The following is a 17096-nucleotide window of genomic DNA, read 5'->3' as shown; positions in this document are numbered from 1 at the left end:
CTATTGATTAAATACATGAGTTAAAAAATAACAAATAATAGGATAATTTAACTATATTACCCTTTGAATATAATCAATGCAATGTATGCATTGAGTGATTAATAGTATTTAATAACGAGGGTGAAATTGATAGAAAAAGATAATTATGTATTGATTTTTCAAGCTGAACAAATATTATTAACGGAGAAGGACTTGAGAATACACTCAAACTACTGAAAAATGAAAATGGAGCAAAACTTCATTAGATTTTGATATCAAAAATACCCTCGCTTGGTTAAAACGAACCATGAATACACTCGACATTAACGAACTTCCACCTTATATAAAAATTCTTCAAAAAGATTTTGTTTGCACACTTCTTTTAGAAAAAATATTAACTACACGATAAATTGACTAAATTACTCTTATTTACTACTCTTCTTTATTTAATATATGTATATATTTTGTATCATATTGATATCTCTCTATATTTATGACTAAGAATAAAGGTGTAAAAGTAAATAATTATACCATGATCATGTGAATGATAACTATAAAATATATCTATATTTAATAAAAACTAAATAAATTAAAAAAGAGACTATTATAGACCATCAATATTTAGTAACGATTGACAAGTGAAAGGGAGTATTGATAATTTGATCCCACGTGATGAAAAGCTCCCACACTTGCCATTCTAGCGCCGCAGCCCGCAGGCCACACACTCCGAATACAATTCAAACAAATGAAGTCACTATGTGAATTACAGTTTTATCCTTATTTAGAATTGTCCAATCCAACACCACGGTCTACATATAAACATCTTCTGCACATGCCAAGGTTTAAACTGTTGTAAGCAAAGCTAATGTCACATAGAGTACTAGGACCATGAAACCGAAATCAACTGTTTTTTTTCTCTAAGTAAACAAAAATCTAGCATGCCCTAAACAAACCACATTCTACGACAATAATAACAACACATGTCGACCAAAAGACACTACATACACTATCTAGCTAGAAATTGCTGTTGAGCATTTCACATTAGAGATTTGAGTGACCTGGCTTTGATGGGCTTACGGGCTCTTTTGATCAGCTTACAGTTTTCAACTTCTTCACCATCATCATCCTCATCTTCAACGTGCTCAACTCCTTCATTATCCATCTGAGGAGACGAAGATTGTCCCCCTTGAGTAGTACTGTCATGATTAGAGTAGATTTCAGCTGCTCTTGCTACGGGTGGTGCTGTATTATTCTTCTTCCCAGTCGATGGACCTCTTTTCATGCCCCATAAAGGACCAAAACCAGAATAATAGTAATATTCGGAAGACAATAATTTCTTAGTACGATGAGGGCGGACGCGGGAACTCGGAGTTATCTCGGCTGCTGCCACCGCAGTTTGCTTAATGTCGGTGTCTGAGTTAACACCAGCAGCAACAACAGCAGTAGTAGTAGAATATTGAGCTGAGTTGTTGCTACTGCAATGCTTTTTCCCTTGTGCAAAATGGTGCTCACATAAATTATGCGCTCTTTTCGCCTCTCTACTGCATTGCCATCCCTTCCCATCATTCTTGACGCACATTGTTGGAACAGTGTTATTTCCATCTACCATCTCCTCATCTTTCTCGAAATTGTTGGAATCAGCAGGCACATCAGCAACTTTATTGTCTAAAATATTTGTCTTTTTCGTCTCCCCATTATCGTACAACTTCATTGACGTGATGCTACAGAAAATACAATGCTTGCTAACTCAACATTACAACCAAATTACATTTGATATGTACATCCCCAACTGTACATATCAAATAGATCTTGGAAAATTATCGTTTTCTGAACTACATAAAAAGAAATGAAAGATACTGCTGCTAGTAATTAAAAATAAATTGATGTAATAGTTGAAAAGATACCTCTGTTCAGAATCACAAAAGGTCTCATTTGCAGCACAGCTAGCATATCCATCCAACTGCAGCAAATGAAATCAGAAACAAAAAAAAAAAAAGTTCATTTCTTGAACGAATAAAAACTATGCAGTGGAAAATAGGGATAAACAGTGAAATAAATCGAAGATAGAAGGCTAAATAAACAAGAGAAAAGTTGGGATTGAGATTCATTAAGGAACCCTAATGGGGCGCTGCAGGTAATACCAAACCCTAAAACAAAAAGCAGAAAAATGAATGGACATTTTAGAAATGAAATGGGAGTTATTGAATAGATCTGGTAAAAGGGTAAGAAGAAAAAGGAGATTTATTTATCAAACTGACCTGATAAGAAGATGGTGGTGCCGGAGGAGGAAGTAGAGTCTGCTGATTAATATTATTTTCTTGGTTGTTATCGTCGTGGAATGTGATGACATCCCATGGAGACTGGTTGAGCTGACAGAGGTGGGCACCGGGGAATACAGAACAAGTATAGAAGAGCGGGGAGATTTTGGCATGCTTTCTTATTCTCATGGTTGAGAACAACTCTCTGTAAAACACACACACAAAAAAGAAAGTATTTTTGAGGGGTAGGCACGATGGGAAGCAGATCCAAATGGGTCTTATATGTTTTCATTTTTATTTTCCTTTTTTTTTTCTCTTTGTTAATTACTTGGGCCCCACCAAGGTAATTGGGAGTGGTGTGTTCTGTTGGAAAGAAAAATGTTTTTTTAAAGATAAATGAATTGCTATTTTAATTTAGTGGTATTTTGTTTCTCATGTGAGTAAAGAATATTACTGTATTCCAAGAGGTAGTTTGTTACACGGCAAGTTAGCAAAATACCGACTTTTAAAATTTATTTTGTCATTTGGATATAAGTTTTGAAAAATTTATCCAATACCCACTTTATTTCATCTTCATGTCATCATTTTTTTTTCAAGTTAACAAATTCACCTATAAGTTTTTAATAATGCACTTTAGCCCACCCTTTCATCCACAGTTTTTTTTTTGGTTTCCCAAGGTATCTCTACAACTGGTAGCCGTGAGACTAATCCTCTGTTCCTACTGTCAGCGCATAAGCGGTAGGGAACTGGCCGTAGAGTTTTTTCATTCACCAGAGGTGGGGATCGAACCCCCCAACCTCTTGCTTAAGGGGTGAGGTGTTAAACCACCACACCAACCCTTGTGGTTCCTTCATCCACAGTTATATATAGGGATAAGGGCCTAAAATGCCCTTCAATTATGTAAAATGGTGCAAAAATGTCGTCCATCTACCTATTGAGCCTAAAATACCCTTTTCGTCTACCTATTGGGTCTAAAATACCCTTCTCACCTATCTATTAGTCCTAAAATGCTCTTCATGTCTACCTATTGGGCCTATTTTGCCATTTTATTTAGGCAAATTACATTGAAAGATCATTCTTAAAACTTAATTACATAAATAATAGTATTTTTTCGAGATTACAAAAATAAAAGTTTTTTTCTTTTTAACATATAGAGTCATTTAAAAAAATCAGAAAAGATAATTATAATTTCTAGTTTAATGTTTTAACTAATTATCAATTCACCTTAAGTTAAGAAATATATTTCAATCTTCAAGTTAAAAGTGGAAAGATAATCACTACTTTCAAATCTTTCTCTCTTATATTCAAAATTTAAATATTATTTAATAAACTAAGTATTCCATTATTTGCTCATGTATGTTTCATTTTGTTTTCATGTATGTTAATCATCTAACATTATTTTATTGTCGTGTATTTTTAATTCTAATGTAATGGATTAACCATAATTTTTTATGGAATAAAAATCATTATGTTGTAAGTACAGATATACCATGTATTTCTGTTGTAATAGATATAATTTATGTCAAAGTCAGATTATTATTATATTTTTTATATAATTTATGAGATAAATATTCATGGTATATCTCATTATGTCAGAAATACTTTTTTGTTAAAAATTATTTATTAAATAGAAATATGTATTATCGGTATTACATGGTATAAACTTTTTATATCTAAAATATATCATGTATGTTTATGGTATAAATATAATTTATATGGCATAAATATAATTTGTATGATATAAATATATCATGTATTTTTATGATATAAATATAATTTGTATAATATATAAATATACCATGAATTTTTATGATATAAATATACCATATATTTTTATGGAGGCATCGTGAAAGCAAGCAATAAAAATGAAAAACATAAAATTTTGATATTAGTATATAAAAAATGAATCAAAAAAGGCTTCCATAAAAATAGTCAATAAATAAGCAATATCAAAAATTAATATATAAGAATCTATTATAAAAGTAAACATTTTATATGCTATATATGACAACCAACTAATACGGTTATATTTATGCAATAATTTTTTTTTAAAATGGCTATTTATGTTGTTTTTCTTTTTATATATCAGATCAATTTAGAACAATAAAAAATTGATATTGTGCATTATTTATTTGGTTAATATTAAGAAAAATGATAGGGATTTTATGTAGTTTAATAAAGATAATTTGTGGTATTAAATAATTTTTCTTAAATAAAAGGGAAAAATAGCCCCAATAGGTAGACGGAAAGGATATTTTAAGCCCAATAGGTAGACATGAAGGACATTTTAGGCCCAATAGGTAGACGGAACACATTTTTGCACTATTTCATATAGTTGAAGGGTATTTCAGGCCCTTTTCCGTTATATATGAAATATTTTGGGTTTCCAAAAATAATTTTAAAAAAACTCCAAAAGCTTAAAATAAAAGTTTTCATTTTCCTCCAAAAATCTTCGATTCAGGCACGATTCCGGTGTTATTTTTTGATGATCAGCTCAAAATCAACCCACAAACATCTAGTCCATTGCATCAATTGTTACCCCATTTGTTTGCTATATTCTCAAACACAATTTCCACCATTGTTAAAAAACTTTCAAATCACCCGCATTACTCAAAACCTCTTTAGAAAGAACATTATAGTAGCTCAGGTGACTCCAACTTGATTTCTCTAATCCATAAACCCAACGATCGTTGATTAGAAGCAATATTTATAATTTTACGATTTTTGTATGGATATATGCCCAGTCATTGATCATGCATATACCCAACATATACCATCAATATAATCGACGATCGACTAAAGCTTAATTCTAAGATGTCTATTACAGAATTTATTCTTGTTTCTAGTGATTTCATGAAAGAATGGGAGGAGACTCCCAAATGTTGGAAATGAAAATCTTATACTAAGGTGACATTTCCCATTGTGGTTCGACGCAATGGTTCATACAAAGACTTGATTACAAGTGCAATGAAAAGTGAGGATCTAGATTGCGCACCGAGCAACGTGGTGATTAGTTATCTAATGCATTCGAGTGAAAAGGTGCATCCTACGATCTTAAATAATGATAGACGTGTGTCGTTGTACATGATGGATGTTGGTGCTGATGGATTTAGCCTTATTTTAAGGATAGATGTAATTGAGAGGCCCTTTGAAGAATCGTTGAATTTATCACCCCCTCCCCCTCAGTTCCTGGTAGTCGACGACGAGTTGAATGATTATGAGAATGATGGCGATAGTCTAATGAATATGGAAGCTGATTCTATGGATATGGAATACGATTCATTGGACTCGCAAGATGTGGAAGAAAATTGTGGAACGGGATCACAACCAAGTCATTTCTTCACCGATGGAACTAATTTCTATTGTGATCAAACATTCGTTGATAAGAAAGAGCTGAAAATGCTACTAGATGGAGCATTGGTGAGGCAGTTTTTTGATTATATTACAAAGAAGAGTTGCACCAAATTGTTGTAGGTGAAATGTGTATGTCATGGTTGTGGCGGTTGTTACGGCAAGAAAGTACGAATACTCAGATAGATTTTGCATATACAAGTATGTTAGGTTTCATACGTGTGGTGTTGAACACGCCACGAGTAGACACAAGAAAATCTCATCCGAGATCATTGCTTCACCATGCATAAATTATTTTTGTGATGGTAAGGGTCCAAACATAAGAGAAATTTAGAGGATTGTGTTTAGGGAGATGCATTGTGATGCAAGCTATTGGATGTGATGGAAAGAATGTGTAATTGCGAAGAATACTGTTCGTAGGACACCGAAGCATGAATATTCTTGATTGTCGGCTTTATCCCACATGGTGGAGTTATTGAATCCCAATTCTTCTTGCTCTATCATAGTTAACAAGATGGATGGATTGTTCGTGTACTACTTTTTAGCTTTCGGAGCTTGTATATAGGGATATACCTACATGAGAAAGGTAATTGCCGTTGATGGCAAATATTTGTATAGCAAGTACAAGTGTGCTTTGCTGAGTGCCGTTGCACAGGACACCGAAAGTCATATCTTTTCAATTGTCTTTTGTGTTGTGGATAAAGAGAACGATGCTTTTTTGGATTTTCTTCTTCAAGAAGTTGAAGTCTATAGTAGAAGATGAATCAGATCTAACTGTCATCTCCGATAGGAACATTAGCATTGCGAATGCCTTCTTCGGTGTTTACATTTGTGCGCATCATGAATTTTGCATAAGGCACCTCGCTAAATTTTTTTGTGTAAGTTAACACCGTGGAGAGAATCTTTATCTATTCTACGCCGCGACAAAGGCTTATTCTTTTAATGAGGTTAGTGAGCATTTGGAAGAATTGAAAAATAAATGCCTTGAGGCAGCACATGTCTTTGAAAATGTGCTTGGTTTTGAGAAGTGGAGTAAAGCACACTTCCCTGGAAATAGGTACGATATGATGAACACAAACATCACTAAGTCACTCGACTTGGTATTGACGGATGAATGAGAGTTTGTAACGTCCTGAGTCTATACCTCAGATGCTACACGGTGCTTACGACCCCGAAAAACCACAAGTTAACCCATAACTAATATCTTCTGTGAGAACTGAGTAATATTACTGTAATAAATGCAGAAAATAGGCTGAAATGCCATAAGGTTCAAAATCTGTAAATACTAATAAAAGATAACCTCTGCAATAATATATGATAAAACATCTGAAACCTAAAATACTGTCTGAACTAGTCTAGTCTGAAAAGCCTCTAACTAAACTGTCTGAATGTGGAGTTGATGGGACAAGCCCCTAACTAACTCCGACTATTGAACTACTGATAAACTAAAATACTGAAATAAAAGCATGCCCTCGATTGATAAGGACTCACTACTAAATCTAATACTCCTGGCTGAATCTGAATCTATCTATGCACAGTCGGGAACCTGAGCATCCGAACCTATGATATGAGATATCATAGTGCAAAGAAAGAGTATGTGTTAGTACGTGGAATGTACTGGTATGCCAGATGAGGTAAGGCTGAATACAAGGATTCATATGCATGAATAATAACTGACTGAATAATATAGAGTAATTGGATATAAGCGTACATAGATAACTGAACTGCTGTAAATACTGAGCTTGCAATACTGTACATGTACGTGTATATTGTAACTAAGCTTGTCTGAAGCTAAGCACTGAGTTCTGATACTGAGTAACTGATATCTGAAGTTACTGATACTGATTGATTGTATCTGACAGTCCTGATTCTATAGAATTGAACTGAGTTCTATTCTGAAGACTGAAACTGAGACTGTGGGAAGTAATCATCTAATCAGCATACCCCAAATAAGATAACTGAGTTGGGGTCCAACCTGTGACCCCAATTGGAAAGGTGTCAGTATCATGCCATGGGTAAAGACACTTAAGAGTTACCCTCATCTGACAGGCACTCTAATGAGAATGGTGGAACCCTTAACTGGCAGGTTAAAACACCTCATCAACCCTCAACTGGCAGGTTTGATGTCTCAACCTACGCTGGCTACGTAGTTCTGGAATGCAAGGATTGCTTCTAAGGATCACACCCTCTATTGGCTGGTAAGCCCCCATCCGTGGATTCACTCTGTGCTGAATCCTACTCCTAACTGAAATATAATGAACTGAGTATACTGAACTAGATTGGACTGATACTGAGCTTACTGAGTTTTCCTAAGTTCTGTGACTGATAGAGTTCTACTGATCATAAATGACTGATGCTATTCTGTAACTGACACTGGCTCTAGGTAAACAACTAGATTGTCGGGTATTGAATACCCCTAGGACTCGATATCATGAATGATAAAGTATAGCGTAATCTTGAAAGACATAACACTAATTACTTGTCCATAATTCATTCATAGAGATATTTTATCAAACACTTGTAGGGCATAAGCTTGTACAACTACTACCATGTCACAATTTTACCATTTAATTCACATGGACTTTCTATCAAACACTTGAGGAGCATAACTTAATGCACATAATCATGGATAACATATAAACATTGCAAATACAATGCCTAAACTTGCAAATTCATGGGTTTTAGCATGCAATTCATATAATTCCTCATAAACACTATTCTAATTCCATGAATCTTATAATAATCATGGATTGAAAACCTAATTAACATCACAAACAGGCATACAATCGATTTCAAACATGGGAATTCACGATTTCATAAACTTGTAGTTTTAAAAAGAGATTCTTGGACTCTATGGGTGAAAGGTACCCATAGATAAACACCTAACATACCTGGAAATATTAGTTCTTAATGTTCGTAGAGGAATTTTTTAGCTTTGTTCTTGATTTTTGAAACTCGGGTTTTACCCCTTTTGAGAGAGAATGACTTAATCTTTGAATAATGTGAATAAATAATGATATAATGGGTTATTTAGGGGTTTAATTTCGTGTTTAGACTGATTGGGGCCGTGGAGAAATACCCATTTACCCCTAGGAATGACTTAAAAGTCGTCACTGGAAAAATCCAACCTGCAACCCTGGCGTGATACGGCGCTATTGCGCGGTGTCACTAGAAATTAATTACTGGGAAAATGCATGATGGCGCGATGCGGTGGTATCTCTTTGCCATACTGGATGCGACCTACAAGTTCACCGCGACACGGTGACATCGCTTAGCTTCACTGGAAAGAGGACAATTGTGAAATTGAGCCTTGGCGCGACATGCCATGATCGCAGAGGATCACTAGATTTGACAATTGCCATTTGGTCATGCTCCGCAACGTGCTGAACTTGTCGGTTGGCACACTGCTTTACAAAAATGGCTCTAACTGTTCGCCCGGGTATCGGATTTGGGCAAATTTTATATCGTTGCAAAGTTAACTGAATTTCCTATGCATTGACAGGATCTAAACTGAAAAATACTGAGTATTTCAAAAATTTTATATTGGATAACTTATGGACTGGGAGTTAATTTAAGCTAGGAAAATATGGGGTATTACAATATCTCCCCCTTGGGAACATTCGTCCTCGAATGAGCCTGATTAAGCTAAGAAACACTTATTGACTGAGTTTACACACTGAACATGCACTCTAAATCATGAATACTTGACTGAACTACTGACAAGCTGAGTTCTTATACTGAACATACATATCTGATGCATGGAATACATGACTGAAGCTACTGATAAGCTAAATTTTCATACTGAACATGCATATCTGATGCATGAGTACATTTCTGAACTGGTTCATGAATGCATTACTAAAAATGCAATGGTAACGAATACCAAGATTATAACTGTAACTGAACATGGAACTGAGTAGAGCTAAAGAAGACTGTTACCTTAAGCTGAATTTGAGTTTGCAGAGAAGAGCGAGGATACTTGGTTCACATATCTACTTTTTCTTCCCAAGTAGCTCTCTCAACGAACTGATTCTACCAAAGAACTTTAACCAAGGAAACGTCTTTGTTTCTCAGTTTTCAAATCTGATGATCGAGATCTGGACTGGAACCTCTTCGAAAGAGAGATCATTCTAAATATCTATGCCCTCTAAGAGAACTATGACTGCTGGGTCACCAATGCACTTCTTTAGCAAGGAGACGTGGAATACTGGGTGTATTAAAGCTAGATCTGAAGGCAACTTGAGCTCGTAAGCTACCTTTCCAAAATAACTTAGAATTTTGTAAGGACCGACATATCAGAGATTGAGCTTTCCCGTTTTGCTGAACCTCTTTACTCCCTTTATGGGAGAGATTTTTAAGAACACAAAATCACCGATCTTAAACTCGAGATCCTTTCTCCTTATATCTGCATATGATTTTTATCAGCCCTGGGCAGCCCTAAGCTTTTCTATGATCAGCTGAACCTTCTCTAAGGCATTAAACACTAAGTTAGGACCTAATACTGCAGCCTCACCTACCTTAAACCAACCAATTAGAGATCTACATCTCCTACCATAGAGAGCCTCAAACGGGGCCATCTGAATACTAAAATGATAACTGTTATTGTATGCAAATTCGATCAAAGGTAAGTTGTCATCCCAACTACCCTTAAAATCGATAATGCAGGCTCTTAGCATATCTTCTAGAGTCAGAATAGTCCTTTTTGCTTGACCATCTATCTGAGGGTGGAAGGCTATACTGAGTTGAACTCGAGTACCAAGACCGTTTTGGAATGCTTTCCAGAAATGAGAGGTAAACTAGGTACCTCTATCTGAGATGATGGATACTGGGACTCCGTGTAACTTGACCAAATCTCTGATATAGAGTTTGGCGTAGTCCTCGGCTGAATAGAAAGTATGATCTGGCGAGAAATAAACTAATTTGGTCATCCTGTCTACGATAACCCAAATGGAATTATGCTGATGACTAGTACTAGGCAAACCCGTCATAAAGTCCATGTTCACTTTCTCCTATTTCCATGTGGGAATACTGAACTCCTGCATGGACCCACTAGGCTTCTGGTGCTCAATCTTAACCTGTTGAAATATAGAGCACTTAGCTGCAAACTCTGTAATATCCCTTTTCATCCCACTCCACCAATAAATCTCCCACAAATTGCGGTATATCTTAGTGGCCCCTGGATGAATAGAGTATCACGCACCATGCGCTTCTACAAGAATTTATTTCCTCACGTCATCTACACCTGGCACACATAAACGACCCTGGAAATGCAAAACATCATCTCCCCGTTGGTAGAAACCCTCTATTTTTTGATCTCTGACTGACACTTTTAACTTAACAAGACTGGGATCTCTATCCTGCTTTTCCTTCACTTTGGAAACTAGAGATAATTCTGAACTATTTTGCACCCACACACTACCTGCTGCTGAAATCGACTAAGCAGACACCTTGTCGGGCAAGTTGGTGAATTTCCTGAACTAACTTCTTATTATTATTCTCAACATGAGCAACACAACCCATAGACAATCTACTAAGAGCATCTTCCACTATATGGCATTGCCCGGGTGATACAAAACACTTATTTCATAATTTTGTAACAACTCTAACCACCTTCTCTGACACAAATTCAAATCTTTTTGAGAGAACACATACTGCAAGCTTTTGTGATTTGTGAACACATCGACATTCACCCTATACAAGTATGCCTCTAAATATTTAAGGAAAACACTACAACTGCTAACTTGAGATCATATATCGGGTAATTCTTCTCTTGGGGCTTAAGCTGTCTGGAGGCATAGGCTATGACCTTACCTCTCTGTATGAGGACATAACCCAAACCTACTCTGAATGTGTCACAGTACACAAAAAACCCATCCAAACCATTTGGTAGAGTCAAGACTGAGGCTGAGGTGAGTCGAGTCTTCAACTCCTAAAAACTCTTCTCGCAAGAATCTGACCACTGAAATTGGACTTTTTTCTGAGTCAATCTAAACATGGGGGATGTAATAGACAAAAACCCTTCAACAAATCAATGATAATAGCCACTAAACCTAAGAAACTCTAGATATCTGATGGAGAGATGGCTCTAGGCCAGTTTCTCACCCCTCAGTCTTTTTAGAATCAACTTTAATGCCATCACCAAAAACAATATGACCAAGGAATGCTACTGACCTAAGCCAACATTCGCACTTACTGAATTTGACGAACAACTGATGAGTTCTAAGAGTCTGAAGTATGATCCTGAGATGATATGCGTGATCAATCTTGCTATGGAAATAGACAAGAATGTCATCGATGAAGACTATAACAAACATGTCCAAATACTGCTTCAACACATGATTCATTAAGTCCATGAAAGCTGCTGGGGCATTTGTAAGACCAAAGGACATGACTAGAAACTCGAAGTGACCATACCAGGTTTTGAAAGCTAGTTTCCGAATGTCATATTCTCTGACTCTGAGCTGATGATAGCCTGATTTGAGGTCTATCTTAGAAAAATAACTAGCACCCTGAAGTTGGTTGAACAATTCATAGATTCTAGGAAGTGAATATTTATTCTTGACTGTAACTTTGTTCAACTAACGGTAGTCTATACACATTCTAAGAGAGTTGTCTTTCTTATGCACGAATAAGACTGGTGCACCCCACGGGGAAACACTGGTCTGATGAATCCTTATCTAGGAGATTCTTTAACTATTCTTTTAAGTCTCCGAGTTCTATTGGTGCCATTCTATGTAAGGCGAAATAGATATAGGCTGAGTGTCTGGAAGAAGGTCTGTTTCGAAGTCGATTTCCCTTTCGGGAGGAATTCTGGGAAGATATTTGGGAAGCACATCTGGGAATTTATTTACTACTGGAACTGAATTAAGATTTGGAGTTTCTAAGTTAGAGTCTTTGACTCGCACAAGATGGTAGACACATCCCTTGGATATTATTTTTCTCGCTCTAAGGTATGAAATCAACTAAACCTTGAGCGCTTAGTACTACCTCTCCATTTAAGGACTGGTTCATTTGGAAACTGAAAATGAACAATTTTGTTTCTATAATCAATGAGGCATAGCATGAATGGAGCCAATCTATGCCAAGAATGACATCAAAATCTGCCATCTCTAATTTTATTAGGCCTGCTGAAGTAAATTTCTGAGATATCATAGACGGACAGTTCCTGTATACCCGTTGGGCTATGATAGATTTACCCACTGGGGTAGAAACTATGAAAGACTCTGCTAGGATTTCTGGACTAACTCCGAAGTTAACGGCTATATAAGGAGTTACGAAAGATAAAGAAGCTCCTGGATCTAGAAAGGCATAAATATGTAAATGAAAGATACGTAATGTACCAGTGACCACATCAGGAGAATTTTCCTGATCTTGTCTAGACTGAAGTACATAGAGCCTATTTGGGCGTTGCTCACTGGTGGCACTGAAAGTGGCACCCTACTAATTCGGGCAACCTAACTGAGCTGAAGGACGATTATACTGACCTTGAGAGCCTGACTGAGGGCAATATCTGACTCTGTGTCCTGGCTTGGCATACCTGAAACAAACATCACTGCCAGCTCTGCAAACACCCTGATGGTTTCTACCACATGTCTGACAAAGAGGATTTATTCGAGCATTGTTGACACTACCTTGAGATTTAGAGCCTGGCACCCTATATTTGTTACCATTTCTGAACTTAGGTACTGAAGCATTGGCTGAGGACAAAGCTGGAACTGAATATTTTGAGAGAAACTGGGAACGGTTACCGCCCTCTAACTTAGACTGATTAAAATTGAAGCTACCTATTCTAGATCTTTTGTTCTGCCTTTCTCTTTATCTATTCTTAGCCTCTTCTATTTGTTAAGCATGGATTATGAGCCTGGATATGTTCATCTCCTTAATCAACATCGAAGTTTTACACTCTTTAACTACACTATCTAACACCCCAGACACGAACTTGCTCATTCTGGACCTACTGTCTGCTACTACATGGGGAGCATACCTAGCTAACTGAGTAAACTTAAGGGAATACTCTTTCACACTCATACTGCCCTGCCTAAGATTGACGAACTCTAACACCTTGGCTTCTCTCAGCTCTAAGGGAAAGAATCTTTATAGGAAAATAATAGCAAACTCTTCCCACTCTATGGGATCTGCATCTGTGCCCTTGTCTACCTTCCACTGCTTAAACCACGTATGAGCTACATCTTATGGCTGATAGGCATCTAACTCATCACTCTCACCAAAAGTCACTCCCATAATATTTGTGACTTTGTGAACCTGATCGAGGAACTCCTATGGATCCTCTTCTGACTTAGATCCTGAGAATAGGGGAGAATTTATTTAGGTGAAGTCTCGAATCCTAGCTGCAGTAGTATTGGCCACTGGCTTGGCCTGAACAATAACTGGTTGTTCATTCTGAGCTACTACGGAATTGGCTAGAGTAGTGAATGCAACTCTGAATTTTGCATGGAAGACATGCTCTTCCAGGGGATCTGCCTGAATGGGCTGAGGTGCTGACTGATTTCCGATTCTCCTTTCGTTAGTCTTTTTGAGAGGCATATTCTGTAAATGAAAGGAAGAAATGAATTAGACTGAGAGTTTAACTTGAGCTCATGCTCAATCGCACGACATGAATACTGAAAGAAGGGAAACTTTTCCTAAAACATCTCATAGCCTCCTATCCATAAGTGTGGTGCGCTACACACCCATGAACAAGACTCTACTTGATGCGACTTTTAGACTCCCTAGGACTCTGTTGAACCTTAGGCTCTGATACTAAGTTTGTAACGCCTCGAGTCTGTACCCCAGACACTATATAGCACTTACGACCCCGAAGGACCATAAGCTAATCCATGACTGATATCTGCTGTGAGGAGCAAGTAATAATACTGTAATAAATAAAGAAAATAAGCTAAAATACCATAAGGTTCAAAATCAGTAAATACTGATAAAAGACAACCTCTGTAATAATATCTGATAAAATATCTAAAAACTAAAATATTGTCAGAACTAGTCTAGTCTAAAAAGCCTCTAACTGAACTGTCTGAATATAGAGTTAATGGGACAAGCCCCCAACTAACTCCGACTACTGAACTACTGATAAACTAAAATACTGAAATAAAAGTATGCCCTTGATAGATGAGGACTCACTACTAAATCTGATACTGCTGGCTGAATCTGAATTTTTTTATACATGGTCGGGAACCTGAGCACCCGAACCTATAATATGTGACATCATAGCGTAAAGAAAGAGTATGCGTCAGTATATGGAATGTACTGGTATGCTAGATGAGGTAAGGCTGAATGCAAGGGTTCATATGCATGAACAATAACTGAGTGAATGGTATAAAGTAACTGGATATAAAAGTACAAAGATAACTGAACTGTTGTAAATACTGAGCATGCAATACTGTACATGTATGTGTATATTGTAACTGAGCTTGTCTGAATCTAAGCACTGAGTTCTGATACTGAGTAACTGATATCTGAAGTTACTGATAGCTGAGTTACTAATACTGATTGACTGTATCTGGCAGTCCTGATTTTGTAGAACTGAATTGAGTTGTATTCTGAAGACTTAAAATGAGACTGTGAAAAGTAATCATCTAACCGATGTGCCCCAAATAAGATACTCAGTTGGGGTCCAACTTGTGACCCTGGTTGGAAGAGTGTCAGTACCGTGCCACGGGTAAAGACACTGAAAAGTTACCCTCATCTGGTAGGTACTCTAATAAGAATGGTGAAACCCTCAACTGGTAGGTTAAAACACCTCATCAAACCTCAACTGGTAGGTTTGATGTCACAACCTGCGTTGGCTACGTAGTTTTGAAATGCAAGGATTGCTTCTAAGGATCACACCCTCTACTGGCAGGTGATCCCCCATCCTTGGGTTAACTCGGAGTTGAATTCTACTCCCAACTGAAAGACACTGAACTGAGTATACTGAACTGGACTGGACTGATACTGAGTTTACTGGGTTTTTTCGAGTTCTTTGACTGACTGAGTTCTACTGAATTTTATTGATCGTGACATGATTGATACTATTCTGTAACTGTCACTAGCTCTAGGTAAACAACTAGATTGTCGGGTATTGAATACCTCCAGGACTCGATAGCATGAAAGATAAAGCATAGCATAATCTTGAAAGACATAACACTAATTACTTGTCCATAATTCATTCATAGAGATATTTTATCAAACACTTGTAGGGCATAAGCTTGTAAAAATACTAGTATGTCATGATTTCACCATTTAATTCACGTGAACTTTCTATCAAACGCTTGGGGAGCACAGCTTAATGCACATAATCATAGATAACATATAAACATTGCAAATATAATGCCTAAACTTGCAAATGCAATTCATATAATTCCTCATAAACACTATTCTAATTTCATGAATCTTGTAATAATCATGGATTGAAAACCCAATTAACATCATAGACATGTCTACAATCGATTTAAAACATGGGAATTCACGATTCCATAAACTTGTAGTTTTAAAAAGAGATTCTTGGACTCTATGGGTGAAAGGTACCCCTAGATGAACACCTAAAATACTTGGAAATATTAGTTCTTGATTTTCTTGGAGGAATTCTTGAGCTTTATTCTTGATTTTTGAAACTAGGATTTTCCTCCTTTTGAGAGAGAATGACTTAATCTTTGAATAATGTGAATAAATGATGAGATAAGGGTTATTTAGGGGTTTAATTTTGTGTTTAGACTGATTAGGATCTTGGAGAAATACCCATTTACCCCTGGGAATGACTTAAAAGTCATCACTAGAAAAACCCGACCTGGACCCCTGGCGCGACGTGGTGCTATCGCACCGTGTCACTGAATTGATAACTGAGAAAATGCATGATGGCGTGATGCGGTGGTATCGCATTGCCACACTGGATGTGACCTGAAAGTTCACCGCGACGCGGTGACATCGCGTAGCTTCACTGGAAAGAGGACAATTGTGAAATTGAGCCTTGGCGCGATGCACCATGATCGCAGAGGCTCACTGGATTTGACAATTGCCATTTGGTCATGCTCCGCGATGCGCTGAAGTGGCAGTTGGCACACTGCTTTATAAAAATGGCTCTAACTCTTCGCTCGGGTATCGAATTTGGACAAATTTTATATTGTTGGAAAGGTAACTGAATTTTCTACGCATTAGCAGGCTCTAAACTAAAAAATACTGAGTATTTTAAAATTTTAATATTAGATAACTCATGGATTGAGAGTTAATTTAAACTAGGGAAATACGGGATATTACAGAGTACCCCATGTCATACATATTCAATTCAATTGCTAAAAAATTTGTTGAAAAGTTTAGGGAGCGGCATACATTTGTCGGCAATTCAAACAACAAATTTGTGCCTTGTGCGAAAAAGATTCTAAGGGGTGATAAGAGTGCGAACGATTTCTTGTATGTAACTAATGCGAACGGGGATCTCGATCAATTCACCATGTTCAACAATAGTGTTACTTTCAAAGTCAATATCTTGGAGAGGAGTTGTTCTTGTAGGAAATATGA

At 36.8% G+C, this 17096-nt stretch overlaps 1 protein-coding gene across 1 annotated transcript; it reads right to left on the bottom strand.

Annotated features, from left to right (window-relative positions):
- Positions 1–737: 737 nt before the first annotated feature.
- LOC107861140 lies at positions 738–2599 on the bottom strand. Its single transcript, XM_016706516.2, has 3 exons — positions 2238–2599; positions 1884–1939; positions 738–1700 (listed from the first exon to the last, which is right to left on the bottom strand). Exons 1-3 carry the CDS (start codon positions 2424–2426, stop codon positions 1016–1018), a joined length of 930 nt encoding a protein of 309 aa, XP_016562002.2. The 5' UTR covers positions 2427–2599; the 3' UTR covers positions 738–1015.
- Between the last annotated feature and the right edge of the window lie 14497 nt (positions 2600–17096).

This window comes from Capsicum annuum, unplaced genomic scaffold (assembly GCF_002878395.1).
Source record: "Capsicum annuum cultivar UCD-10X-F1 unplaced genomic scaffold, UCD10Xv1.1 ctg3203, whole genome shotgun sequence".
NCBI lineage: Eukaryota > Viridiplantae > Streptophyta > Magnoliopsida > Solanales > Solanaceae > Capsicum > Capsicum annuum.
The sequence above is the reverse complement of the archived record's forward strand: the minus strand, read 5'-3'. Positions and strand labels throughout refer to the sequence as shown.